This window comes from Pleurotus ostreatus (genome assembly GCF_014466165.1).
Source record: "Pleurotus ostreatus strain PC9 chromosome Unknown scaffold_6, whole genome shotgun sequence".
Classification (NCBI taxonomy): Eukaryota; Fungi; Basidiomycota; class Agaricomycetes; order Agaricales; family Pleurotaceae; genus Pleurotus; species Pleurotus ostreatus.
The window spans coordinates 1533646-1560456 of NW_023503161.1; the positions used below are offsets into that span (position 1 = coordinate 1533646).

General features: G+C 50.2%; 10 protein-coding genes across 10 annotated transcripts; 4 read left to right on the plus strand and 6 right to left on the minus strand.

Annotated features, from left to right (window-relative positions):
- Positions 1-2166: 2166 nt before the first annotated feature.
- PC9H_008769 (uncharacterized protein) lies at positions 2167-3131 on the minus strand (the record flags this gene model as incomplete). Its single annotated transcript, XM_036778277.1, has 4 exons — positions 2167-2286; positions 2337-2468; positions 2519-2644; positions 2694-3131. The coding sequence occupies 4 exons, from the start codon at positions 3129-3131 to the stop codon at positions 2167-2169; spliced, it is 816 nt and encodes a 271-aa protein (XP_036629705.1).
- A 523-nt stretch (positions 3132-3654) lies between these two features.
- PC9H_008770 (uncharacterized protein) lies at positions 3655-4733 on the minus strand (the record flags this gene model as incomplete). The annotated part of the gene is made up of 5 exons (XM_036778278.1): positions 3655-3688; positions 3738-3887; positions 3942-4069; positions 4118-4243; positions 4299-4733. The coding sequence occupies 5 exons, from the start codon at positions 4731-4733 to the stop codon at positions 3655-3657; spliced, it is 873 nt and encodes a 290-aa protein (XP_036629706.1).
- A 426-nt stretch (positions 4734-5159) lies between these two features.
- Positions 5160-5876, plus strand: ADI1 (1,2-dihydroxy-3-keto-5-methylthiopentene dioxygenase; the record flags this gene model as incomplete). Its single annotated transcript, XM_036778279.1, has 4 exons — positions 5160-5413; positions 5469-5533; positions 5591-5718; positions 5781-5876. The coding sequence occupies 4 exons, from the start codon at positions 5160-5162 to the stop codon at positions 5874-5876; spliced, it is 543 nt and encodes a 180-aa protein (XP_036629707.1).
- Positions 5877-7331: 1455 nt separating this feature from the next.
- PC9H_008772 (uncharacterized protein) lies at positions 7332-9563 on the minus strand (the record flags this gene model as incomplete). The annotated part of the gene is made up of 11 exons (XM_036778280.1): positions 7332-7555; positions 7612-7695; positions 7758-7986; positions 8043-8069; positions 8122-8219; positions 8270-8324; positions 8375-8920; positions 8978-9073; positions 9123-9259; positions 9311-9426; positions 9478-9563. 11 exons carry the CDS (start codon positions 9561-9563, stop codon positions 7332-7334), a joined length of 1698 nt encoding a protein of 565 aa, XP_036629708.1.
- A 193-nt stretch (positions 9564-9756) lies between these two features.
- Positions 9757-11032, plus strand: PC9H_008773 (uncharacterized protein; the record flags this gene model as incomplete). The annotated part of the gene is made up of 5 exons (XM_036778281.1): positions 9757-9873; positions 9925-9946; positions 10007-10354; positions 10411-10844; positions 10901-11032. 5 exons carry the CDS (start codon positions 9757-9759, stop codon positions 11030-11032), a joined length of 1053 nt encoding a protein of 350 aa, XP_036629709.1.
- A 1494-nt stretch (positions 11033-12526) lies between these two features.
- Positions 12527-13126, minus strand: PC9H_008774 (uncharacterized protein; the record flags this gene model as incomplete). The annotated part of the gene is made up of 4 exons (XM_036778282.1): positions 12527-12681; positions 12727-12817; positions 12869-12929; positions 12996-13126. 4 exons carry the CDS (start codon positions 13124-13126, stop codon positions 12527-12529), a joined length of 438 nt encoding a protein of 145 aa, XP_036629710.1.
- Positions 13127-13805: 679 nt separating this feature from the next.
- On the plus strand, positions 13806-15197 carry PC9H_008775 (uncharacterized protein; the record flags this gene model as incomplete). Its single annotated transcript, XM_036778283.1, has 2 exons — positions 13806-13955; positions 14007-15197. 2 exons carry the CDS (start codon positions 13806-13808, stop codon positions 15195-15197), a joined length of 1341 nt encoding a protein of 446 aa, XP_036629711.1.
- A 1408-nt stretch (positions 15198-16605) lies between these two features.
- PC9H_008776 (uncharacterized protein) lies at positions 16606-17717 on the minus strand (the record flags this gene model as incomplete). Its single annotated transcript, XM_036778284.1, has 7 exons — positions 16606-16621; positions 16680-16766; positions 16821-16944; positions 17005-17109; positions 17165-17215; positions 17269-17403; positions 17456-17717. The coding sequence occupies 7 exons, from the start codon at positions 17715-17717 to the stop codon at positions 16606-16608; spliced, it is 780 nt and encodes a 259-aa protein (XP_036629712.1).
- A 621-nt stretch (positions 17718-18338) lies between these two features.
- TUP1 (general transcription repressor) lies at positions 18339-21070 on the minus strand (the record flags this gene model as incomplete). The annotated part of the gene is made up of 10 exons (XM_036778285.1): positions 18339-18358; positions 18414-18485; positions 18545-18677; positions 18731-19270; positions 19322-19433; positions 19486-19587; positions 19647-19983; positions 20040-20531; positions 20627-20789; positions 21047-21070. 10 exons carry the CDS (start codon positions 21068-21070, stop codon positions 18339-18341), a joined length of 1995 nt encoding a protein of 664 aa, XP_036629713.1.
- Positions 21071-25349: 4279 nt separating this feature from the next.
- Positions 25350-26429, plus strand: PC9H_008778 (uncharacterized protein; the record flags this gene model as incomplete). Its single annotated transcript, XM_036778286.1, has 1 exon — positions 25350-26429. One exon carries the CDS (start codon positions 25350-25352, stop codon positions 26427-26429), a length of 1080 nt encoding a protein of 359 aa, XP_036629714.1.
- Positions 26430-26811: the final 382 nt, after the last annotated feature.

Below are 26811 nucleotides of genomic sequence, written 5' to 3' on the forward strand. Positions count from 1 at the left end.
GCTAACATTACTACCTCGTTAGCGCTACAACTACATTGTCCCCGTTCCCCATTTATGGGGTCCGTTGAAGTTAACATTATGCTTCTGAGTTCTTGTATTCATTACGATTGTATCAATTGACTGTATAACTGCGTAAATTGACGGAAGAGTCGAACTAGGAAGTAACATGCTTAAGCCAAACAGCGGCAAATTTACGAACTGTTGTTCAACACCGGTCCAACTAAACGGGGTTCTAATTCGCTGGCCGAGGGTGACTAGGAGAGAACAATTAGAAATCTACATTGAGCCTCGACCAATGAGAAATAAATTTCAATGAAGGAACCGAAAATGTTCATCGGCGTACTACTGAGTAGCAATTTACTAAACACTGGTACACACACTGTCTTCAGCCTCCGTTTGAAGTCGGATAAATTTTGAACAATTAAGACAACGTCGGCGGAGGATGCTACCCCTACATATATTCCGTTAGCGCGAAAACGAGAATGCTTTCGCTCATGGACCCCAGTTCCCCCAAAGTTGTAGGACTTCATGTTTAAAGCTCGAGGGTCCTGAAGGTTCAAGGGAAGGGCGTCATTGGTAAGGCACGGGATTAGCCTTTCCTGAGTAGCAACAATAGCGTAGGATGGATCCGCTGGTCGTCTTATTGTTATCCTCTATACTCTATTCACATCTCCCCGAAGCTCCTTATTGTTCTCCACGCCGCTGAACCCTGGATTTACAAGTTCGCCCATAGCAAGATCTTGTCGCAGAACAGAATCAGTAAAGGATGGTGCGGGTGTTCGCAAGGGCCTTGGAATACTGAGTACTCCACATCGGTGGCTGCCCAAATCCCCTCAGTCTGTGGAGTGACCAAAACGTATAAATATGAGAGAGGCATTGCACTCAATCCCCAGGTTGAAAGCACCTTCTGGACACTCAGCGCACTGCCAATCCTCTCTTGCAAAGTCATCCTCTACCATCAATGGACTCTTTCACCGCCATCACCAACTTCTTCTCCACCACAGTCAGCAAGGTCGAGGACGCTACCGCCGAGCTCCCGATCAACGAAGAGGGAGAAGGCAATGGTGGAGGTGCATACTGCGTAGTCGCTTAAGCAACTGCGACGCCCCATCTTCTGAATGACATCGTAAGCACCATCGTTCCGCGTATGGATGAATGACTTACACCGTCACCATAGGATATTCACTATCGTTGTGCCAAACTATTATTCTTGTTTTCGTTCTCGGGAGTGTTTGAGACTTCACTGTGTTGTATTGATAAACTTGTACTTTCGCCCGTCTTCTTGGCGTACTGCGATGTTATGTAGATGAAAGATGTGTCACATCAAATGACTTCATGTCAGTTTTTTTTGGACAGTTATAAGCTCGCAGTAAACTTTAGTCGAGGTTAGAGCGGTTGCCAGAACGAAATTTCTTGTCGCAGAGCACACGTATCAGGGATGTTGCTGTGCTGTTTCCCTCAACCGTTAATGATATTCTGCACCTGGGATAGACGAATACATATCACCCCGGGTCTGGAGTATTCAAGTTCGCCGCAACGGCCACGCACCTGGCATGATGTTAAACCGACCGTAAGCTTCAAGGCTCGTGTCATAGTTGGTGGTGATCGACAAGTGCGACAACCAGGGGACTTTCGAGGCGATGTAGGGGAGCGTTACAGTCACTTCCGCGGTTTTGGGTACACCTCACTCATCTATACCGCGGTGAACGAAAAATGGAAGTTCGTTTCGAAGGCTAAAGCTCTAAAGCTTTGAGAAACGCGCGCGTTTCTTGCGTTGTCCGCAATGGAGAGGAATGTATGACATTACTTATCGGGAAAATAACTTTCAGGGCACCGTGGAAATTCCTTCTTCGAATCACTGAGCAGAAGCGCCCGATGGCAAAGACCCGACCTGCACCGCGACTCGACATGCAGTAAACCGTGATTAATTGATTCCACACCCACCTAATATAATCCTCAAAAGTGAGGAACCTTATTATTTTGCGATAAATACTCTCAGCCGCTCGTTCTTTGTTGCGGTTCCGGGACTGAGTACATTACCCCCAGGCAAATATCTACCACGCACGGTGTCCACCATCCACAATGATACTACACGCTTGGTTAGTGCCGCTGTGTTGTAGACTTCAGTTTCGAACTCACTCGCTACCGGTACAGAAAGTCGAGGCATCACTCGCGAGCCACAGACAGACTCCCCTCAATTCTTCCGGTCGGCCCAGCCTGCCAAGCGGGTTTTGCGAACTCCACTCTCTCATCTTGTCGGTGGATTTTACGTATCCTTCCGTCAGCCTACGAGACGTGTCAGAATTGATGGCAACACATCAAGATGGTTCAGATACTCGCTTGGTGTATATGTACCCAGGGCTCACTGAATTCACTCGTATTCCCTTCGGCCCGAGCTCGCAAGCCATAGATCGAGCCATCTGGATCAACGCTGACTTGCTTGCAGTATACGCGATCAGTTTCTCGTTCTACGTCCGACACCATCAATCAAAAGTTGTCGGTTATCACTGCAACTCACTTGAAGGGCGATACTCCCGGCCATGCTTGCATTCAGGATGATGCTCCCCGGAACACCAAGTTTCTCCATCTGCCTCCCAGCGGCTTGAGCAGTATACAGGACACCATTCAAATTGACATTTATAATCTTGCGGCCATTCAGTAGATATTTTCCTCGATCTAGATGTGCTGCTTACCTTTGCGAAATCCTCCGCCGGATACTCAAGACAACCTACACCTCCTTGTGTAATACCAGCGTTCGCGAAGCAAATATCGAGCCTTCCTTCTTTGGCCACGATATCTTCAGCGACCTTCCACATCTGTTTCTGATCCGTCACGTCGCCGCTGATATACTCCATCCTTCCATTCTTCACGTCTTCTGCAAGCGGAGGCAGCTTCGCGATGAATTCCTGGACGGCGACAAAGTCGTTGTCGGGTTGCTTGGACAGGCTTAGACAATAAACGATCGCACCGGCCTCCGCGAAGGCCGCTGCTACTTCGAGGCCGATTCCACGCCCGCCCCCAGTGACCAAAGCCACCCTTTCGACGAGCGAGAATTGGGCGAATACTGTGCGCGTGGGGGGCTGTGATGCGAGGGCAGCGGCTATGCCTACGAGCGGAGGTCGAGATGGCATGGGTGAATGACTTGCGGGCATGAGTCAGGATTCTGTTGTAAATATACGTTGGTGTCGTTGGTTCTCGTGGGGAGTCCTTCTATTGTTCCCATAGATGATGGGTCTCTTCGCGACCTGTTTGTAGCAAGACTTCTGAGCTCGCCAGATTTTCCCATATCCCCAGCTTGATATATGTTGTAGGTGAGTTCCGTACTCTGCCAACCGTTGAAATAGGTATGTTGAATGATATGGAATGATGCCTGCGAGGGAGCAACGAGACACGAGACACGGATATCTATATCGGTCTGGACGGAAGACACTATGACGGCATTCGGGTGAGTGTATGCATGCATGCTCCCTTGTCAAACCACTGTTCGGTTGCATGATAAGGCACAGGTGACAGAATATCGTGGAGCAGCGGTAATATATAGCTGCATGATGACAAACTCTGTCCACGATTTTGCGGTTAGCGTAATCGCGAGCGCTCCGAGTATGTTCTCAAGTTGCTGATATCCAGCCTTACAGTGGGAGTTACAATATTCAGTTACCATGCGCGGTGCCCACCATCCACAATGATACTAGACATTCGGTTAGTTTTGCGATGCTAGCTTCCACGTTTGAACTCACTCGCTGCCAGTGCAGAAGGTCGAAGCATCGCTCGCAAGCCATAGACAGACTCCCCTCAGTTCATCCGGTCGGCCCAGCCTGCCAAGAGGGTTCTGGGAGCACCACTCTTCCATCAAGTCGGTGTGGCTATCCAGGAACGCTTTCGTCATCCTACGAGACACGTCGGAGTCAACAGTGGCTCATTAAGGTGGTTCAGACGTTTACTTGGTGTATATGTATCCTGGGCTCAGCGAATTCACTCGGATTCCCTTTGGCCCCAGCTCGCAAGCCATCGATCGAGCCATCTGGATCACAGCGGACTTGCTCGTCGTATACGCGACCCATTTTTGGTTCTACATCCATCATGAGTTGATAAACCGCAGTCTGTTGCCACGACCCACTTGATTAGAGATACTTCCGCTCATGCTTGCAGTCAAGATGATGCTCCCTTGAATCCCCAGTTTCTCCATCTGCCTTCCGGCTGCTTGTGCAGTGTATAGTACGCCATTCACATTGACATTTAGTATCTAACGCCTCATGTCTTCAGTATCAGCAGATAGGCTGTCTCAATACTCCGCTTGCCTTTGTAAAATCCTCTGCTGAATACTCGAGGCAATCTGCACCTGCAAGAATACCTGCATTTGCGAAACAAATATCGAGTCTCCCTTCTTTTGCCACGATATCTTCAGCGACCTTCCACATTTGCTTCTGATCCGTCACGTCGCCGCTGATATACTCGATTCGTCCGTTCTTCACGTTGTTTGCAAGCGGGGGCATCTGCGCAACGAACTTTTGCGCAGTAACGAAGTCATCGTCGGGTTGTTTCGATAGGTCCAGGCAATAAGCGGTAGCGCCTGCCTCTGCGAAGCCCGCCGCTACTTCGAGTCCGATCCCACGCCCGCCCCCAGTGACCAAAGCTACCTTACCGGTGAGTGAGAATTGTGAGAACACTGTACGTGTGGGGGGTTGTGATGCAAGTGCGGCGGCTACGCCTACGAGTGGACTTGGAGTCGACATAGGTGGGTGATATGGTGAGCCTTTCCATTGTGCAAATTGTCCGTGGGTTCTTATGCGAACTTGCGAAAGTGTGAGTACGAGACTACCGGTCTGGTATCGTCACATTGCAGTATAAAGGAACAGAACTCTCCCAAGAAAGGCCCAGGCTTGAACACGAGAGTCATCCTTTGATAGTTGCTCCGCCGGAATCTTGGAGTCGCATGTGTGGTTGTAGCTAGTGACCAGCCTATTGTGTCGATGCATGTGTATGTTATGTTCGAGTTACTGCTGCAGCGGGCCGGAGATACCGAGTAAGCGCCTGCTATCCTTTCGGGACCAATCATATGATTCGCGATTTCTTGCGCAATGCGCACCACCATGTTCCCAGATTTCGCTTTCTCGTCGAGACATCCACCTCCTCACCCGAATTCTGCGTAGCCAGTCAAAATGCGAGCGTACTACTTCGATAACCTCCCGGGCGACCAGCGCCTTCCTCACGACTACGTCCCCTCTCGTCCAGTGCCGCCAGCGCTCCTCGAATCCATCGGTGTCAAATACTGGGAGATCCCCGTCGAAGGATACGAAGCCAGAATTGATGCAGTCGCCAAGGAGCGAGACTACAAGAATCGGGATATGATTAACGTATCGAAAGAAGGCATGGGCGAAGTATACGAAGATAAGATCAAGGGATTCTTTCAGGAGTACGTCTAAAGATTCCAGGCTGAACGAAGCTAATCATTTACCGTGATACTATAGACATATGCACGAGGACGAGGAAATCCGATACATCCTTTCTGGAAGTGGCTTCTTCGATGTACGAGGTGAGCGCATGTCGATCTGTTGGTGGGGGCGCTGCAGGGATCTCATGATACAATCAGAGTCGCCCTCGGATGCCTGGATACGTATCGCCGTCGTGCCAGGCGACCTTATTGTCATCCCCGCTGGGATTTACCACCGCTTCACACTGGACGAAGCAAACAATATCAAGGCTCTCCGCCTGTTCAAAGTACGTTTCCTCATACACCCATTCTACCGTGTTTCGCTGATACAATCCACCGATCCTCACAGGATGAGCCAAAATGGATCCCACACAATCGGGGCCCAACCACAGACGTTAATCCATATCGGGTCGATTATTTGAAGAGCATCGGCGTTGGCGCCTGATCACCGACGTTAATCGATCAGCGCAGAGATTCCATATTATAATGTGTATGTACTATCTACCGGATCGACTCGTTGTCTATCTCGGAGGCCCGAAGGGTTCGATCCTATTGCACCTCTGAAATAACGTAACGGACTAGCGGAAATCCAGTTGCCTGCACTGGGGGTATTGACGTGACTGGTATCGGATCCATGACTTTAGAAAAGTCAGCTACAGCGGATACTATGCCTCGTCTTCATCAAGACATCTTACCTTTACTTCAAACGATGACACAATAAGCACCTCCGCCCGCCCCTTTCTTCTCCCCGTCGCATGGAGGAGTAGCGAGAGTTGTATCCTCAGCCCCGCTGAGTGTGATGGTGGTGAACGAATCCATCTCGTATTCGTAAGGGAGTGATGCCGTGAGGTGTTGTGGTAACGAGCGGATGACGCTGGCGAGAATATCAATGAGCAGAACGCGATGTCAAAGGGCGGGATGGTTACAAACGAGAGGTCGGGGAACTTTACTAGGCACTAGGGGGATTCTGCGCTTTTGAAGTGAGATATTTATACGTCGTTCACTATCTCTTGTCTCTGCGACATTGCGATTTTGTGCCTATTTTTATTGTCATGTCCTCCCGACAGAGAGATTTATTGTCTTGTCATCAACTCCGGCTAAGCACCCGCCAGAATTGTTGTCCTTACTATCACGTGTACTGTAGTGCAAACACACATAGATGTGCAAAACCAATTTTAAGTTGTTGTAGATTCCTATGCTCGGACATGAAGTATGTTTGAGAAATAGACTTCATTGAGCTACTGTAAAAATCTCAAGGCATTTGAGCAGTTGCAAGTCCATTTCCGCGGGCAAAATGTGACGTGCAAATAGTCATTTCAAATTTGACTTGAAGTAATAACAATCCTACAGACTTCTGATTTTTTTCTTAGCTAGTATAGTAGCGCTAGAGTCTGAACCTAGAGTCCCTTGCACTCGTACCTACTGGTTCATGCACAGGAAAACCAGCAACATTTTGCGTGACAAAGAAGCTCCTATTTGCCCCTTGTTTTGCAGGGCGGCACACGGCTGCGCTGCTGGGTCTGAATGACGCGTGACACACTGTGACGAAAAGTTTGCAAATCTATGTTTTTGGGTACTCGTCGTACCGGCATCGTCATTGCTCTACTACTCGGAAAGGGATTCACTCAAAAAGTTGATATGTATTTAACCAAGATGAGCGACAACCCCTCGTAGCATGCCGGGAGTTGTAGGGACATCCAATCTGGAGCACCAGGTCGAATTGTCCAAAATTTTGCAAATCTGTCTAAGTGATAGTATCGGACGCATTTGGCACGATATCCAAACACAGTCAAAGGTCACGCAAGACCACAGACGAATTGCTTCCAAACATGTATCCAAGTGTGAGTGTCTAACCACCGTGCCAAAGAAATACGAATAACTTGTAACCAAAACACCCCCTTTACACCCTCTTCTTCAGCTCAACCCTTGCACTCGTCGGCGTCAGTGTGATCCCCGTCGTACACCCCAACATGACTTTCTTCCTCTCTTCAAAGGACAGCGACTTCAAATCGCCTGGCACGAGGATCTCGTACTTCCGAACGAGGGATGCAAGGATGCACGCGCTCTCTGTAGTAGAGAAGCGCTGCCCGATGCAAGAGCGAGGGCCCGAAGAAAATGCTAGGACTATCCGCATTGTTAACAAGTCTAGTTAGACCCAAAGAAAGAGCACAAATACGCACACGCATCCCGTGGCCAACGATACGACTCAGTATCAATAAACCGATCAGGTCTAAATTCAGTGACGTCTGGGCCCCAATGCACCGCTACGCGGATGTGCGCGGTGAGAAAGAGAAACACCAGCTGGAGAGGAGTGGAGACGACGTACGGTTGAGATGCAAGCCGTATATATCGACGATGACGATGCTGCCCTTGGGTATAGGAACCACGAATTCCTCGACATTTGATACCTCTTGGAGGTCTGCGGATTTGGAGTGTTGTATGTTGGTTGTGAACCTTCTCGCCTTGAGCGTCGTATCGGCGTGGACCGGTTTACCTAGGCGTGATACGGGAGGGAAGTGTCGGAGAGTTTCATGGAAGGTAGCGATGGTGTATTCCTGTGACGACCAACCGTATAAATAAATGGAAAACGCATTGTGAGATTTCCACATACGAGCTTAGGCATCGAATCTTTGTACGCCTAGAAGGTCTGTAATTACACATGACGATGTTGAACTGGGTGAGGTACGCACGGAAAGATCGGCTATTTCTGGCACACCATCTGGCCATAATTTGATGGCCTCTTCGTAGATTTTGTCTTGGATTTCAGGATACAGGGCGAGGAATACGGCTGCGAAGCATAGAGTGTGAGCGGAGGTCTCTAGATACGACTATCAGTACAATGAGACCCCGCCAGAGTAGCGATGGACTCGCCATGACCAGCTAAAAGGAATGTCTACAACCGAGTCGGTTCAGCGACATCGACGTGGAAGTGATGATACGCACAAATGTATTGGATAGTAACTCGTCGTCCGTTAAGCCTCTGTAATCACTACCCTCAGCCAAGTTGGCTTCCACCAAATTCCTGAGTAATGCAGCATCCATTTTCCCGTCTTTGGGCCCGCCCTTGTTATCCAATATCCAGGCTCTCGCTGATGAAACAACTTCCAGCATGTGCATTCGAAGTGCCTCAAAGGAAGCTGTGGTTTCCCTGAGCACCGGAGATATGAAGGGGATATTGATTTTAGAACACAACGAATAGAGGAAATCAGGAGTTAAGATCTTGACAATGGTGTGATGGATAGCAGAGGCGACTGCTGGCTGGAACGCCATAGTGTGACCGGGTGGTGGGACGAGAGATGAGTCGTCGTTCCAGGAGACACGGCGGGAGAAACCAGCAGACGATATGATAAGCAGCGTCAGTTGTGTAAGATCCTTAAGCAGGTCTACTGGGACGTTCGAGACTTGGCTACTCGCTTGGGATTTGTCGATTTCGGTGAACCACTCGGTAATGAAACGCGTCGTTTCCGACCAGACGAACGCGTTATTGGCCTAATTTACGCATTCAAAGGGGTCGCTCAAGCTAGAGTTCAGAGAGAGAACGATTACCTCATTGAAGGCAGGATTTGCAATCCTTCTGTGGCGTTTCCAGTCTAAACCTTCCGTCCCAACAAGATTTGGGCCGTAGATGTTGAGAGTTTCATACTGCACATAAAATCAGGATGGTTCCTGATGATCGAACAAGTAGACGTACGGCTTCCACATCTTTTTGGAAAACAGTCCGATCTGTGCTAACGACCTTGATAGCGTCAGCATCAGACAACCAAAAGGTCGGTATGGCATTATAGAACACGATCGAGCTCAAGCAAGTGCTGCCGTACTTCTTGTACACTGATAAGAGCAGATCAGTAATACGCCGGGGAAGTTTCCTGGTGAACTTACCGTTGAACTTGCCGAAATACGTCCCAATCTGACCGGGGAATGGAAAGTGCGATCCTACAACCATCGACAACGTCCGGAATGGATGAAATAGCAGGATCTCTCCTCCCGGGCAGTCACTTTGTAGTTCGATTTGTTATTCGGGACTGGTGTATTTCGAGGGGACTCACCCTAAGCTCTTGCGAGCCTTGTTGATCGAGGCCATCGACTTCAACACCCACAGCCCTGCAGCAGCAGCAGCAATCCCCCAGAACATGGCGTAAAAACAAGATGATGGTTGAAATCAGGTCAACGTCAATAGCACGGTCAAATTTTCCGACCAAGGCTCGGGACAAGTGCCTGATGTGGCACATGGAAACTTCCATGGAAGTATCCTCGGGGTCGGTGCACAGAAATGGAAGGACCCTCGACGTGGGAACAACATACAGTGCACACCTTCAATCCCAACCATGTCCACTGATGAGGAAGTCGACCCGTACGAACTTATTGGCATCAAGCTAGAGGCTACGGACCAAGAAATCAAAACAGCATATCGTCAAAAGTCATTGAAAGTACATCCAGATCGTGTACGTTGTCGGTTTTCACCTTGTCAATTGTTCTTACCGTACGAATCACAGAATCCCAACAATCCCGATGCAGGCACGTCGTCGCTGTCGATAGACCCGAGTGCGTACCGCTAACATGCTTTCACGTCAAAAGCACGGAAGTTTCACGAATTGAATCAGGCGTATGAACTTCTGCTCGATCCCCTGCGACGGCTGGCGCTGGATGCGAAGTTGCGACTCAAGCTAGCACGGAAGGAGCGTTTCAAGGCGTATGACTCCAAGCGAAAGAATCTCGTCGAGGAGTTGGAGGAGCGAGAGCGTGCGTTCAAGAAGGCAAGAGTAGAAAAGCAACAGGAAGAGATCAAGGTGTGGCGCGAGACCGAGAAGATCAAGGAAGAGGGCCGCAAGATGAGGGAGGAGAGAGAGAGAGCTCTTCGACCTACACCCGTCGTCGCTAGCCCAGAGCCAGAGCCAGAGCCAGAGCCAGAACTCCCTACGCTAGGTTTGTGGCCATATTCCATCCATCCATCCTTTCAATCACGTATTGATATTGTCCAGGCGACTTCGATACTACCGTCCGGATCAAATTCAGCATCGCTGCCCGCCCGGACCTCACAACTACCGCTTCGCTCGTATCGCTTCTATCGCCATTCGGTGCCATCGATGATTCGTCCGTGGTTCTGTCCATCAAGCCGCCGAAGAAAGCTCCAACAAAACCACCCAAGTACGGTACAGCCCTGGTGCCGTTTAAACGGATTGGCGATGCTTTTGCTGCGGTGTGCGCCAGTGGGAAGGCGGAGAGGGGGTTGAAGGGGGTTGATATCCGGTGGGTGGATGAGAAGGAACCTCCGATACTGGTGTGGTTGAAGAAGATGGGAAAATTGGGTTCAGAACCGACATCTTCCTCAGGGGATGAAGTCAAAGCAACTTTGCCACAGCATCAGTCAAAGGCTGATCCATCAACGTTCGCTTCGTCGTTTCCTGATAGTTTGGTATGTCCCATAGTGCCAAAAGAAGTATACGACACTGAATGGCTGTTCTTCTGTAGCCTGATGTCGCAGCTCCCAAGCTACCATCTGTTTCTGGTTTAGGGTACGAAGAGATGACGTTGATGAGGCTCAGACAAGCGGAAAGGGACCGACTAGAGCGAGAGATTAGAGAACAGGAAGCGGCCGACTAGATACTTCGAGCCTCGCACTTGTGCCAAATGTAGTACTTGCATGTATCCGAATAGAGTAAATCTGTGAGTCCAAGAAGTAATCAGCAATAGCCGCTGACTGTGGGACTTTTTTGTACCCGGCACCTTGTACCCACAATCTTTTGTATTTCGAAATGTGCGTTGCTGCTAAGGCGACCATGCTCCCAGACGACCGACGCCATTTCTCTTGTCCATCCATTGTTAACACTTGCTGGTAGGTGCGCGACTGGGCGATGACTTTGCTCTTGATCGCTATTCAGATAATAACACTAGCGGTGGCTTGACTGATAATCTTGACGATGGCTCCTTGTTTTCTTGTCATTGCTTTGTTGGCTTCAATGCGCGGGACCCACTTTAAGGTCGTATATAATGTCAACGTCGTGAATCATGTTTCCGCAGCCAGCAAGCTGACCATTCACGAAATGTCCATCTATCAATCGAAGCCGGTCCTTCATCTTCAACCATCTTCTCACCACTTCGGGACCTCACTCTCGCACTGCCATTACGGTCACGGCCCTCAATCGGATCCCATAGAGGCAACGGTGCAACTACGGAACCGGCTCGCGAACGGCGCGCTGGAAAATATGCCCGCTGGCTTTCCGTTCCATTACTCGATGTCTGGATGTGGAACGCCTCTGCTTTCTTATGAATCGTACGAATTTCGGGAATTTCTCTCTCCTGCTGGACGCAGGCCTTCGACACGACCCCACGTTACAATATCCTTCCATAATCCAGGCAGTCAACTTCGTCACGGCTCGCCAAGATACCTTACCTGGAGTGTCCACACCACCCAATATTCATCAGCTCTTTCTCGGAAAGAATATTGTACGCTTCGTCCTCTACCCCGACATAAGCATGTCCTGACAGTCCGCAATTAGCTAAGACACCAGCGGCACTCGTGAAACTCGACCCAGCTTTACTAAACACGTCGTATGGGCGTTTCCTTCGGAAAACACCAACGGTCCTTCTTCGCGCCCTCAGCATTTCATTAGAGCTCGGCGTACCTATTACTATAACCTCTTTGGATAAGCCTGTTTTGCCACTGATGCCCTACGCGAGGACCCGGGATCGCTGGCAAATTGGTGACGTCGTATATATCGGCACGACCCCGGACGGGCGTCAAGAGGTCCTATATGTCACGCGTAATTCATGGTGTGTTGTCAATGTCATCTTCTCGTTGTCGCTACTAGATGCTCAATATCATATCAGACAATATGCTTATACTAATACTCACCTGGCATCGTTGACCAGCATCGCTGCTGAAAACAAGTCCTTCGCATTTCAACGACTGAAGCATACCCCCATTCCTTTCGGACTCTGGACAATACTGGACACTTTTTATTCGCATTCCCTAGACTCATGACACGATGCACGAACGTTGAACATTTGACGCACATTACGCATATTACGATTTGCCCATGTCTTGTATATTATTCGCTTGTATGACACAAGTAGCCGCACAAAATTAGCACTTGGTCACTTCTCCGAAATCCTCTGCTTTGCCATAGTTTCAATAGGCTTTTTTCGAACCTCGAAGAGGAATCTCCATTTGCTGTCCGTTGGTACCAGAGGCTCCTTACCCCACCGAGCATTTATCGTCGCGCCAAACCGCCAGTCGCGTCTAGCTTCTGCTGTTCAGACGCGAGAAGTAGATAATTGAGCTGGCTTGAACTTACTTCCTACTAGTGTATAGCCATCTCCTTCCAAGATGATTTTCTCCGGTAATGGAGCGAGGATATCGGCAAGTAAAATGCTTTCCACAGCTTTCTAGTCGCTAGATATATGCGGTGTTCATTGGGAGCAACATCGACAACGTACGGATATTTCGTGCTGAAAGATGAAGAACGTTGCCAACTCGTCGACGGTGGGTTCTTTACGGCTTCCAATGCGAGGATTCAATATGAGCTGTAGTCCCTCATAGAGTCATCTTCGAGACACCACTAACCTTGCCGACGTTGCGGTAGATATCATGACTTGACAGATACGCAAGCCTAGACCCTTTTGAGCAGCATCGTGAAAAGTAACTAAGGTAGCTGCGTTTAGAGGAAGAGTATAGTTGTGAAAATGGGATACCATAGTCGACGAGTTTACTTCTCAGATCTCGGTAACCTGGAATTGACCTGGGGCGCTTTTTTAATCGGAGTTATATTGCCGTTGCACCCCTACTCTCATGGACTCTGGTCGGCGGTGGCTCGGTTCACTTCGTTAACGAAGTGCTAGGCAAGTGCTAGAGCATATGTTCAATGTGCTATCCTTACGAATTTTGGTGAGCGTTATATATTTGCGGGATATTTACGAGCCTCAGAAATTGACAGATCAGATAGGATCAAAGACAGGAACAAGCTGAGCCAAATTCCAAACCTTTCAAGTGCGGCGGCGGATAACCATACATATAACGGACGGGTATCGAGCAGAAGAGAACTTCAGAGAACTGCGACACATCAACAGCCATCGAGTCCGCAATCTTCACCAAAAAGACAGCCATCCAAGGCGAAGATCTCACTAGATATGTCAATTTTTTGCCCAAACTAGGATCGCAGACAAACCTCACACTTCCTTCTTTTCCAAATAACAGAAAGAGGCTAGGTGGGCCAGAAATTTACACGACTGAGCCGCTTTGTTTGGTACTATTTGCACGGATCAATGGCCTTCGGGACAGACTTTGAGACGGATTGCTCGCCCTCACTGTACAGTGCTCACCGGGGCCTTGAACAAGCAACTGCGGGGCAGTTAGGCGAGGCACAACGCCGTCAGCATGGACGTATCTGATCTGGTCAGAAGCTTTTGTCTGCCCTTTGATGGCAAGCTGCCGATTGGCAACGCCATGAGTCGAGACCCTGGCCTGTTTGTTGTACGGACACCAAAATATCTACGTAGGCAACCCGCCTTGATCAAAGCGTCTGTTGTACGTTACCCTGCTATATCTACTGCTCTCATTTCAAGCTCATAACCATAGGTCACGGCGGGTCTGCCTTGGACACATTCGACTATTCTGCGAGCTGGGAAATACGATTATGATCAATGGCGACCTCTCCGTGCGCCACGTAGGCTTCGTGGACTACTGCTCGTATCTATCTCCCCGCCATGGTGTCCTTTCATTGAAAACAAGAGCGGGCCCTCCCAGGTTTCCCGGCTGCCAACAGGTCTGAACTATCAAGTGGCACTGGATCCCATCTCCCTACCATCGAACACACTACGCCAAGATGAAGAATGTGTCCTGAATTCTTTGAAATCCCCTAAATCGACCACTGAAACACGGAAGCTCTGTTCTAACCCAACAAGACCAGTCACCGATCACAAGAAGCCGCCAGCACGCCGGGCTCCGAAGCGCTTGCCTTCTGCCCGCAAACCAGCGCGAGAGCGAACCTATTCTGGACTTCCCAGTACCTCAGAGGCATGCAGACCGGCAGATTCACCTTCACCGGCATCGATTACAATGCATGCGCCATCTGCCCCGCTCGAAGAACATGCTTCGAACTCTTTGGCGCCTCTAAGAACACCAACTATGACACCCGAGCTCTGTTCTAGCCTAACAGTACTGAACACAAACGCACGGAAGAGGCCAAGACACTGCACACCTTCTGTACGCAAACCGGCGCAAGGGCGGGCCCCTCCAGAACCTCACAACGACTCAGTAATACCAACGGAGCCGCTCTCACCGCCATCTGTCACTGTGCACACAGCACCTCCCTTTCTGTTGCTGGACGCACCTGTTAGGCATGCGCGCCGCCGATTCGCGCCGCCATCGAAAGAAATGCTGCAGCTGCTTGTAGAGACAGAACTAGCCCTCCTGCCCACCGAGGTCTCATCAAAGCGTCCTAAGATCCAGCTCCAACCGCCAGCGTCAGTATCACAGACTACTCCCCCACGAACTGAGGATCGGACGAAGGAGGGCGAATCAAGACCCACCCCGACAATAACACAACGACATATCAACACGAACAGCTTATTCCTCGGGACTCACGATACAAGCCCCGCTTTGGTGACTCGTGCAGAAGCTGAGGCTGCATGTGCAAAGTCACCTTGTTCTCGCTTCGTCCACGATTACCGCCTAGAATATACCCATTTGCCGTCCATCCTACAGACAACAATAAGAATACCACCAAGCAGGGCGAAGGCTTCGACACCACTTCTTCCATCCCACTAGTTCCTTCCAGAATACCTTGCGCAACTACCCCTTATCTATTTTCTCCTCACTGCAGAGCGTCCGCATAGAATTGTGCCTATATCTCAACAACATAATAACATGAATCTAGTGGTCGGTTACGGTTTGTGCAGAAACCAATGTGGCATCTGTGCTTGCTTTCCGCCTCGTGGCCATGCATATTTATATGTGGGACAGTGTTCTGAGAAGGTTTAGTGAGTTTTGAATATCCCCGGTGACCTAGCAGTCGATAAGACAATAGAAAGGTAGATACATTTACTCGGTCATCTCTTATATGTTGCCCGAGAGAGGCACCAACAGCCCAGAACACTCGAGCACTGCAAGACCACTGACTAGCTTGCGACACTAGTAGTTTCGTCCCCTTTCGTTGCTTTGACGTCGCAAAAGGCACGCAAAGGGCGGCACCGCACTACATCGTTACTTCCTACCAGAAAGTCAAAACGATCGAAAGTGATCGAGATCGGGCTTATTGTCTTCCTCACAGAACACTAACCGCCTGGTAATCCGGTAACAATCAGAATGTGCAAGCCTATCAGCCCTTATTGTCTTTCGCTGAATACACCCCTGCGGCTCTCGCGTACGAGGGCACCACCACAGGAAATTTATATGCCCGAGACAAAAAGAAAAATCCGCTGGGTCACCGGAACACGAATTTGGTGGCGATTTTGGGTCCGGTGTCCGACAGCGCGCATGCGGTGCCGGGCTCCACTGGAGGTGTAGGACGGGCAGGGGACGTATATAAGACTTCGAAAAATAGGCCTGAGGCTTCAGGTTGATATTCAATCCTGCAGCCCTCAGCATCAGCGCCTGCCTTAAGAACTCGTCCTCCGCACCATCCTCACATCTGAAAGACATGGACGCGTTCACCACTATCGCAGCCTTCTTCACCACCGCTCCCAATGCTGCAGACGCATCACCAGCCGACATCCCGCCCGTCGACGCCGAAACCACTGGCTCGGGGGGAGGCGCATACTGTGTCGTTGCTTGATTGGGCTGCTACCATCATTTGGGATTGGACTTATAGATGCCTTTGGTGGGTGGATAACTTGCTTGCGGACTTTCTGCGGTGCTGACTGAAGCAATCCTGATTCGCTAGAATTGCATCGATATTATTATTATTATTCGACCTTCGCATGATCGTGTTCGATCGCTTGGAGTTGTAGGGGTGTTGTATAACAGGGTTGGGAACCGGGGAAACGCTATGGGTGGAACCATTGGGCTGTCATCATTTGTACGACTATCGAGGTTGGGAGAATCCATACCTTTCCGACATGAGGAAAGGGACGCCGAGGCACTATTCGAAGCATCAACAACTTAGTAGAGTGGGACGTTCAAGCAAAAGGTCATCCATTGAGTCGATGATTGGACAGGCACATGAACTACAACCAATTTAACCAGTCGCCATTCTGGTAGAATAGGGCTAGTCAGAAGCGCCCCGATGCAAGTGAGAACGTCGATGAATACCTTTTCAAACCAGCAGCGTCCCCGTTGAAGATATCCTGGTCGCCTGGGTTCGGTCCAGAGTCTGCATATTGCCAGAACGTCGCGAAGCTGAGAATCGGGAATCAGTCCCACTGCTGGACCATTTAGGTAAAACACACGCACCTCCAGCCCGCGGGTACCGCTCCGATGCTGCTGGCATACCGAGCGATCCACAACGGATTCTGTGAACCGAATCCTGCGTTGTTTCCGGTGCATGTCGTCCACCAGTCCGTCGTCGTGTAAATTACTGCACGGGGATGGCAGTCAGCGGGAAGCTACGCCTGAGGATATGATACCTGAAGTTTACTTGGGAAACGACCAGTGGCCGCGTGGTAAGTGTTTGAGAAATCGTGAATCCACGCGACCATAGCTGCAGCGCTCAGGCCGTAGCATTCGGCGCCGTTCGGATTATCTTTGTAGCGTAGTTAGTGTTGGACAAGTGCAATACTCCCTGTAATGTGCTTTACATTCGATATCAAGAGCCCCAGGAAGGGTGATCCCATCTGGACTCCAGCCACCTGGGGTACTCAGATGTTAGAGGACATCACAGATGATGATGGATAGTACTGACCGCCGTGGGCCAAGAAGAAATTGGCTTGAGCAGCGCCAGACGAGGAATCGGGGTGGGCGAAGTGATAGGCACCACGAATGAACCCGGCGTTGGTGGCGCCTACATACTGGCTCGAAAAGCTGGAGCTTATGAACGCTATCACAAGGATGTCAGTAAGCACAGATCAGCGTCAAGGATTTATCCGTACTGGTCCCCTCGGTGGCTTTGATGAATGCGAAAGACACGCCATTAGCCTTGACTGTGTTCCAGTTGACGGAAGGTTGAAATCCAGAGACATCGATGCCCTGCGGGGCGGCACGTTTCTCGAGAGAATGGGGGACTGCTGTAACGGACGCCGCGAAGACAGAAAGAGCTGCGAACGATTTCATCAGGAGCTGAATCATTGTGGAGGACATAGCGAGAGCAGCTACCGTCATTTTATTCTGTCCGCTCATCTGGAGGGTGCCCATCGTGCAACGAAGCTGTTTGAAACTCAAATGTCGAACGTGGGGCCGCTGTCGAAGGCACCATATGCTGGCTACTGGCTATAGTGGTTCAAACGTCAGATGATGGAAAGAGAAGCGATAGCGAGGGTATATTCGGGTTCGGTACCGTGTGGGCCGTTCTTCGGTGAACGCCACTACCATGGCGATCCTCATGCTTCTCAGATGCGAATACCATATCCCAAAGCCGTGATAGGCTGAAACCGCGTACTCGAACAAGGCCATTCGCACGAAGGGTTCTTGACGAATCCACATCAGCTAGCGTCATCCAGAAGACGATTGACAACTCACAAGTCCATTGTCACAGTGCTAGAATGCGATGACAAGGATTTATATACAAATCTGAGTGACAAACAAGAACAGGATGGTACGTAGATGTTTATATTTACGGCCAGAACGCCTTGCACCGAGACGGGAGCAGAAAACGGTGATGTGGCAGAAGACAAGCTTTTTTACAGATGGTTACAGGGAGATACGAAGACACAAAAAACAATGCGAAGCACAGAGACGAGAAGGACCACAATAGATAATGCGCGAGGAGAGGATAGTCATCACAATGTGTCCGTAAGTGCGGAGAGTTATCGACTATCATATCGTCGTGTAGCTCCCTGATAGCGCGGGGACGATCAGTACGCGTGCAAACTGACGTCGAAGAAGACGTACATATTCTTGCCTGCCAATCGCCACTGCCCGTGGCAAGGATACTTCCGGCAGGACTCAAATCGATCGAAATTACTAAAGGGGAAACATGAGTCGACGTACTGCGCACATCAATTGACGCTTAATGAACTTACCAGAGTTCTTATGACCTTGAAGCATGCATTGTACAATTGCTGTGCGTGAATCCCAAAATTGTACACCCCGATCTTTCGATCCAGAGACCACCCATTGCCCATCATGGGACACGGCCACGGACAAGACGTAGTCCTACAGCAGAGGAGCATGAGGCGCGACTGCAGTTGGCATGCAAGTGAACGTACCTTATGGCCGGTGAAATTCATTGTACAAGGGCTCGTCTTATCACCGTCCTTCCTGAATGCCGCGGGTCCATTGATGGGGCCACCATTGGCGCCCTCTTTCTTGCCCTTCAACCCAGATGGGACTAATTCACTGACGTCCCAGTATTTCAGCGTCTTGTCTAGACTGCCGCTGACCAAGCCTTTGCCATCAGGCGTGAACGCCACGCTGTACACACTGTCGCGGTGTCCCTTTAGACGCTCGACAAGCGCGCCTGAAGCCACATCCCATATGCGCACGACGGTGTCAAGACTGCCAGCAGCAACGAAGTGCCCGCTAGGGGACATGGCGACAGAGGTGACACCGGCATCGTTGTTGAGCGAATCAGGGTCGTTGATTGTGAGGACGACCGACGTCCCACGTTCCATGTCCCAGATTCGAGCTGTCTTGTCCCCGGAACCTGAGACGATCAATCGACCATCATGCGAGAAGTCGAGTGAGTAGATTTCTTGCTGATGTCCATCAAAGACCATGCAGATGCGTCGCTTGGCGATATCCCAGATCTGTCAAGGCCATATAAGAAGAAGGCTGGAGAAGGGAAGGCGAAGACGCACTCTAATCTGCTTATCTTCAGCCCCCGTGGCAAGATATTTACCATCCGGGCTGAAGCAGACACTCCTGATGTACAAGTCACCGGCCTTCCCCGCACCTTCGTCCGCGAGGACACTACATAAGCTGAGCGGGGTGCATAACACAAGACTCCGATAATTGAACGCACCAGGTCTTCATGCCAGTCTTGGTGTCAAAAATCTGGGCGGTGCGATTGCATCCAGTGGCAAGAAACTTGCCATCGGCGGAGAAGCGAACACAACACACGACACTGGGCAGTGAGCCGAATAGGTAAGACTGAACGACTCCATAATGATAGAAGATGCTGACCTTTCGTGCATTAATGTGTGTACAAGGTTAACATCCAGAACCCGTTTCACTTTTGGATTGAATACTGCGAACCAATCGGAGGCTTCTTTTTTGAATTCGGGGGGTACATTATGAGGGTCTAGATCATCGGGGAAGCTATTCGCAGCGCTTTGACCTAAAGGGACGAGAGCACCCGGAGGGTTGGAAGGATCAGGCAAAGGAGGACCAGGAGCGGTGCTTGGACCAGCATTGGGGTATGGACCGTGGACGGATGGAGGAGGCAAACCGGGACCTCCAGGAGCTGGTGGATGCTGAAGTTTGGGCGTTTGTCCATGACCAAGAGAGGGACTGTACGGGTCTACGGAGGGGTTTCTGTCATTGGAAACTATGCATACATAAAGGCTAGCCACTGACCTGGTCGATCGGATTTAATACGGTCAGCTTTGAGACGTTTGGGATCTCGCTGGTCCGCCAGCCGTTCACGGTCTCTCTCTCCTCGGTCTGCGCCTCCACGATCTCTGTCCCCCCTACTATCACGTTCTCTGTCACGTTCCACTCTGTCCCCACGCTCTCCACGCCCTCCCTCTAACCTCTCCCTCTCTCGGTCAGCAATCCTTTCGCGGTCACGCTCTCGGTAGTACGGATCGTTGTAGTTGGGCAACGCAGAGGCCGGTGCGCCGCTATGCATAACCGGCCCAGGCCCTGTGCCCCCAGGAATGCCGATCGAACCAGGACCAACTTGTGGCTGCGGAGGGATACCGCCAGGCATGCTTTGGCGGAGAACATGGAGTTCATTTCGAGCCCGATTGAGTTCATCTTCAAATTGCTGTCGAACCTTTGCGTGCTTGGTCTCTAGTTCAACGAGTTGCTGACGAAAAGTGCCCAGCTCATTAATTTGATTCGCCACTGGCCATATGAAAAGAGTGCGATGCAACCGGATTGGAAATTACAATCGCGAGGTAAGCATGAGACGAAAATTGCGGATAAGCTGCCCGACTCACGTTTGTTTTCGTAGTCATCCCTCTGAGCTCGTATCGTCCCCATTTCCTGCGCCAGAAGATCAAACTCTTGCCTAATGACATCAAAGGATTCGTTGAGTCTAGCTTGCGAGTGTGACTGGCTGGGTCCCGGTACGGGAGGGCCAGTGGGCTGAAGGCTCCTGTGCTGCGGCATATGAAAGTGGTATGAGCGAAACGATTCAAAGCGAATTCATGTGTGAAAATATGGAAGATTCCTGTGAGTTTACACGTGTGCGGAAGCTGTTCTTGTGACACGACAAAGGTCATATATGGGTTAAGCGAAAGTATGTCATTGCAGACCGGCTGTCCCTCCCACCGCACAAAACGACAGAACCCTCGCGCAACAGACTGCTGCCCCTTCGAAAAGGCACCACTTGTGGGCCACAAGAAGCAAGAGCTCACATTATAGATAGTACTGGAAGACATGGTCCTGGGGTGGCCCCGACGGTTCTAGGAGTTGGTTGACGGGGAAAATGGGGCAGGCCAGCTGGAACGCAGATGGTGGTGAGGAGAGAACAGCAGGGTCAGAGGGAAAGGAAGGAAACGCCGAGAAGGAGTTTGTTGATCAATCCCGTTCCCTTTTAACACCAACGACGCTCCTTACCGCCGGCTTCTCATAACTGGCTTTTCCCTGGATTACGTAATCCAAAGGTACATTTGCGTGGCAACCATTCCAATTTCGTCGGCGAGATCAAGATCCAGCGAGCTTGGGCCCAGCCACAAGATGCCACTCCAAGGGGATCTCTGACAGTCGAAGCCTGTGGAATCACACACTGATTCCAGCGCCGCACTCTTGGGTCGCTGCAAAAATAGCGATTCAGCATCACATTCACCCATGATGCGTCCTATTTCCAGCATGTGCAGCGAAGCGGTTGCCCGGCAATTCTTCTCGTCATTTCCGCGCTGAGAACCGCCCGACGAACGCCACACCTCGCAAACTGATCATCGGCTTGAATAAATGCACTGTCAAACAAGGGAGCCGTCAGGGAGTCAGTAAATCGAAATCTCCGACCTCGATTCCGGAAAGGATTCCTATATGTTCGGAGCAGCGCAAAGATGGTCAAAGCCAAAGGTGAAGGAACAAACACGTTTGTTCGCTGAACAGGAAAGTCAGCATTCATGCGAAACAATCAATTATCATCATCGAAGGGGTGCCTATTTGCCCTTGCTTGCCTGCGGCCTCTGATTAACTGCGTGATCTTACTAACCCCGCGACAGTGTACATATCCTAATGTTAGATTTGGGCAATCTAGGCGGTACAGGGGGTTTAAGGGGGCACGTGATTACGTAGATAGTTTCTGTGTGCTGCGTATCTTTTCCCTCATGCTTTTGCTGGAGTCCCAGTCAAACGCAATACACCTACTCGATTACTTGAATGTCACGCGACTCTCAGCAGCTTATTCTAACACCTAATTCTCTGGCGCCTTCGGCACAAAATCCATTAGGCCTTCAGTGTTCTGGCGCAAAGTGCTTAAATTAGTGTACGTAGTACCAACAGGTTAGTAGATTGACGCCTATAAATGCTCTTGCCACGATGTTTGGAACTTGGCACCGACTAAAATCGATGAAATTAGCGCCGTCCGTCCTTGCCACTTGCTACCCTATGTACCAATTCTTACACATTTAGCAGCTCAGATCAATCACAATAACTAGGTTTATCGAGCCCAGCCCTTTTCAAAAATTCCACTGTTGAGTTGCACGAGTTTGCCGTCACACAGGGATACGCGTATTTAGGCGACCTAGTAAACCTCGCCATTCTCGACACTATTTCGTCTCCGATGCACCGTTTACCATGTTCTGCGACAAACCGTAAGCAAATTGTCAAATCTACTTACTCAATGGTTACTTACTTGATAGACGATCTCTTCGAGCTGTTCCAACTGAACCTACTAAAATCTTCCATTCTTCGCGCTATCTGATTACGCGAGCGTTCGCTGGAGGGATCGACCTTCTATGGATCCCCGATCTTTTGACCAGTTCGAAAGCCGTCAGCGTAACAAGCACCACGGTCCCGAACGTCAGTGTACGCACCAGTGGATCATCCACACTCAGATAGTGCCCTTCACCACGACTTCGAACCTCGCCTGACACCTTGTCACTGTTCCGCGCCTGAGGCTATCTGTGTTGTCCGTAACTTAACCCGCAAGCGGGGCCGCGATCTTTTTGTGCCCTCTGCAGGGTTCGTCGCAGCTCTTGGGGGTCTGAGCTGAGTAATAGTATGTCGCCAACTTGTGGCAGCGACTCAAGACAGTGATGTGGTTCATTAAGGGTAGGTAAACATCTGTGTCCCCACATATATTCCCGTCTGCCATACCGCGATTCACCTACGCATCAGTCTCAAGCACCAGAACCTCACAAGTGTGTACGGGCGCGTTGCGACCGATAACACCCTCTGACGCAGACGCAGGGAGCTGAAAACGAGGACGCAGATCTGGCGAACTTGTTCAGGCTGCTACCCGGGGCGGCTCATACAAAGCTCATACAAAGGGTCTACACAGACATTGGCCTTTGGGTCAGGGAGCCAAAGTAGGCCAGCTTTTTTAGTCTTTCTTCGATTCCCTTTCTATATTACCTTTGTCTACGTCTACAGTCCTCGAGAAGCCACTTCAATACATACGATCAAGTTATGAACGCTGAGGTCCCTTCAACTTGGTGGTGCAATACTCACAAGCTACCGTTCGTCTTGGTGAGATTCGGATTTGAGATTCGAAAACAAGATTGACAATCGAATAAACGTAGCGTAGTACTGATTGAATCTTTCGAAGTAGAGGAGGGAATAAGAGGGGGGCCACAGAAGTAAATGAGTTGTTGTCCAGATCGTAGTGCCGTTGACATTATTCAGCCTAGGGGATCTCATTCATTTCGCAAGAATAGCAAAGAAAAAACACAGATAATGGAGGTCTAGTGATATGTGAAAGCAGTAGGTCCTTGAACTCTACTATTGCCTTCCCCAGGGCGTACTGCAAAATGGTATTGGGCTCTCGTTCATGGCGTACGTCGTGGCTCTGAGGCTCGGTGTTTGGGGGTTCCACTGCGTACTGCTGGGTCTTGCTCCTCTTGCAAATACCTTTGTGGGATTGATATAGATCAGCGTCTAGCAGAGCAGTTGTCCCAGGATCGTCTAGAGTCCCGTCTCAGGAATTTTGGCAGAATGTCCGTTTTCAGCCGAGTCGTAACGCTTGACAGTGTCCACTCCCACGGGGCGTTGTTGCGATTGTTCAGGGTCCTTCTCTGGCACGATTTCCTTGACGATCTCATGATCAGACCTCTTTATCGAGGATTAGGGGGACCACCTGCCCACAATATGAACAGGTTCGAGAAGCAACCGGTGCGTGCGTCCCTTCTCTGCTTCTCTGTCAGCATATTATGCAGCGTATCGAGATTCTGACTGGCTCTTGAAGTATGTACCATTGGATTGGTACGCAACTCCCCAGAATCCATCCACGGCGACAATTCACTAAGCTACCTCCATAGCACTCCGCTGTAGAACAATTCTCCGATCTCGGTTAGGCTTGGACAACATTGGCGCCCTCCCACAGCTTCGCACCAAATCGGTGGATATATCTGCTGACCACCCATTCCATACCCTCGGGCTCGAGCTGACTCTTGGGAGTTTGAACTATCTATATGTAGGCGGAGCACCCTATATCTACTTCTATTCACACACGCGCTTCCTCAGCGTTTCCTACGCTGACCTTACCGACCCGTGAGACGACCTATTTAGCTCACTCAGGCGTTGTAACCGTGCTGTTCCTGAACTGCGCACACCAAACATCCATGACCCGGGTTGTTCCATGTGCAGCATTGGCGCTGAAGATCAGAGTACATAGGCCCATGGTTATGCATTTCGAAGAGTCGTTGCAGGGACATGGACAGGTTTATCGAGTTCGATTGTAGATCAAATCTCCATACCCGAAGGACATCGGTGCTCGAGATTGCGACCCTTCTCTTCGATGGGAGTAGGCTTCGGCCGACTAGGTGCTTCGAATGCTCCCTCGTTGGCCGATGGTCTGTATCGCATCGATTCTCGTGGCGTTCACGGCGAACTTCATTATCAGTTTGAGCTTCAATGTCTGGAATGTACATACGCGCACCCAGACCCGGGTTATTCAATTACATAGCACAGTTACGAAACACCTCAGATGGCCGCGACACGCGGAACAAACGGGAATGTGTGTCGAAGGGCAACTCCATTCTGATAGTGATGGTTTGTGTCGTCCAATATGAACACGGGAAGACAGACAAGCTTGGTTAGTTTGATGACCAGGAATGCTTATCACTTACCATATTGCGTGGGCTTTAATATATGATTGACATGTTTCTGATCGGCGATTGTTCCCCAGCGCCATTCATCCATAGCATCACTGATTATTTCTGATCATCAGAAACAGAGTTGTGGGCGCTTTGTTGTTCGGTTTCGGAGAGTCAGCAGTAGAAGTCTGGGACTTGGAGAAAGGAGCGGTGAGTATTACGCAGGGTCACTCGGATCTGGTGCGCCCTGCTGGAGTGCCGTCAACAATGAGGATTTGAAGATACCGGGAAGTAACTTCAATGACTAAGCGCCCTCAGCGCCTACCATGCCGCTACGGGCTCCGATTGAAGTTTAAACTTCTGAAAAACTTTATCCCAACTTTATCCATGGATCGCTAGCAGTGACTCTAAATTGCGCTCTTGAGCTTTGGTCAATCCACTACTGACTACAACTATGCAGCCGACTCTTTCTGACGAGACTTTCTGCTTGATCCTCGAATACGTGCGGGGTAAAGAGGCTCTTTGGAACCTCCTCTTGTCTTCGCAAAAGCTCTGCGAGCTAACGAAGCCGTTCTTCTACGCCAATGCAGCATTTCATCCAACAATAGAAAACCTCAGGTGCTTCCTCAGAGCAATGGAACTCCAGCATAATGGACGACACACGGAGCTCTTTGTTCGCACCCTCATATTCTACGCCAATGATGAACCCCTTGAAGACACTCAGCTTCGACTTGTTAATAAGATTCTGATGAAGACGACCAACTTGACGTCGCTCAGTCTCGTACTCCCGTCACCCCGACCCTCTCTTCAATTTCTTGAGGATGCGACGTTCTCTCTCAGTGAGCTCAGTATCAGCGTCCCCGACATGGACGACAATCTGGTCCATTTTTTAGAGGCACAATCACAGCTCAAAGCCTTGCGGCTCGATTGTTCCTCTCAAAGCAAGTCTAGCGCATCTCATTTCCGCTCCCCATCCTTCCTAAACCTCCAGGTCTTGATCACTACATATTCCGTCTTCCACCAATTCTTCGAACTGCGTGCATGCGTGACGCACCTCACTGTGCTCGACCTTCCGTATTATACCCGCCCTGTAGGTCGAAACAGCTTTCTCGACAATATACGGGTGTTTTCGTGTCATTCTTACTTCGGCCCGACCGTGCTCTTGAAAGGGGTCTTATTCTTCCCCAACCTTCAATGGATGGAGATTCGCTCATCGGCCAGTATTCATGAAGTCTTCAAAGGACTATGCACCGTCTCCGAGCACATTCGAAACCTTCGAGGTGTACGATTCGCCTATCAGGAAGCCACACCCTTCCTAGTGAGTGAGGCGAAGAAATGCTTTGATGCCCTCGCCTCGCTTCAGTTTGTAGAATTCTGCGGGGAACTTGGATGCTGCCAACGCTGGCATCGGGATTCGGTTGCACCGACCGAAATCAGGTGGAAGAGCTTGGGAGGCAGCGAGTGGTTGTTTGATTGGGAGAAAGACGTCGTTGAGGTTGATGGCGACGAAATTCTGCCAGATTGGTTATTTTGAATGGTGAACGCTTCTACGGTTCATCTTAGACGTTGCTTACGCTCCTCTGAAGATGTACCTTAAACCGCATGAATCAAGTATGAACCTGTGCAACTTGAAGCAACCCAAATTATCAAGCACTCCATGCGCCCCTTGAGTACTTGCGTGTGTTAGGTTGGGGTCAGACAAGACCCCGCGTATCCAAACTTGTAATCACCATGCCTCATGCCCAGCATCTCCAAGTCTAGTTTCGTCATCAGGCACAACCCACCCTTCCCCGTGGACGTACACGGCGTTCGAATATGCTATCATCCAACACCAACTCCCTCATTTCACGCCAGGAGTGCCTAGGACGCTACAGGCAATGTCAGAGATCGTGTTCGTCACCGCTAGGCATACCCAC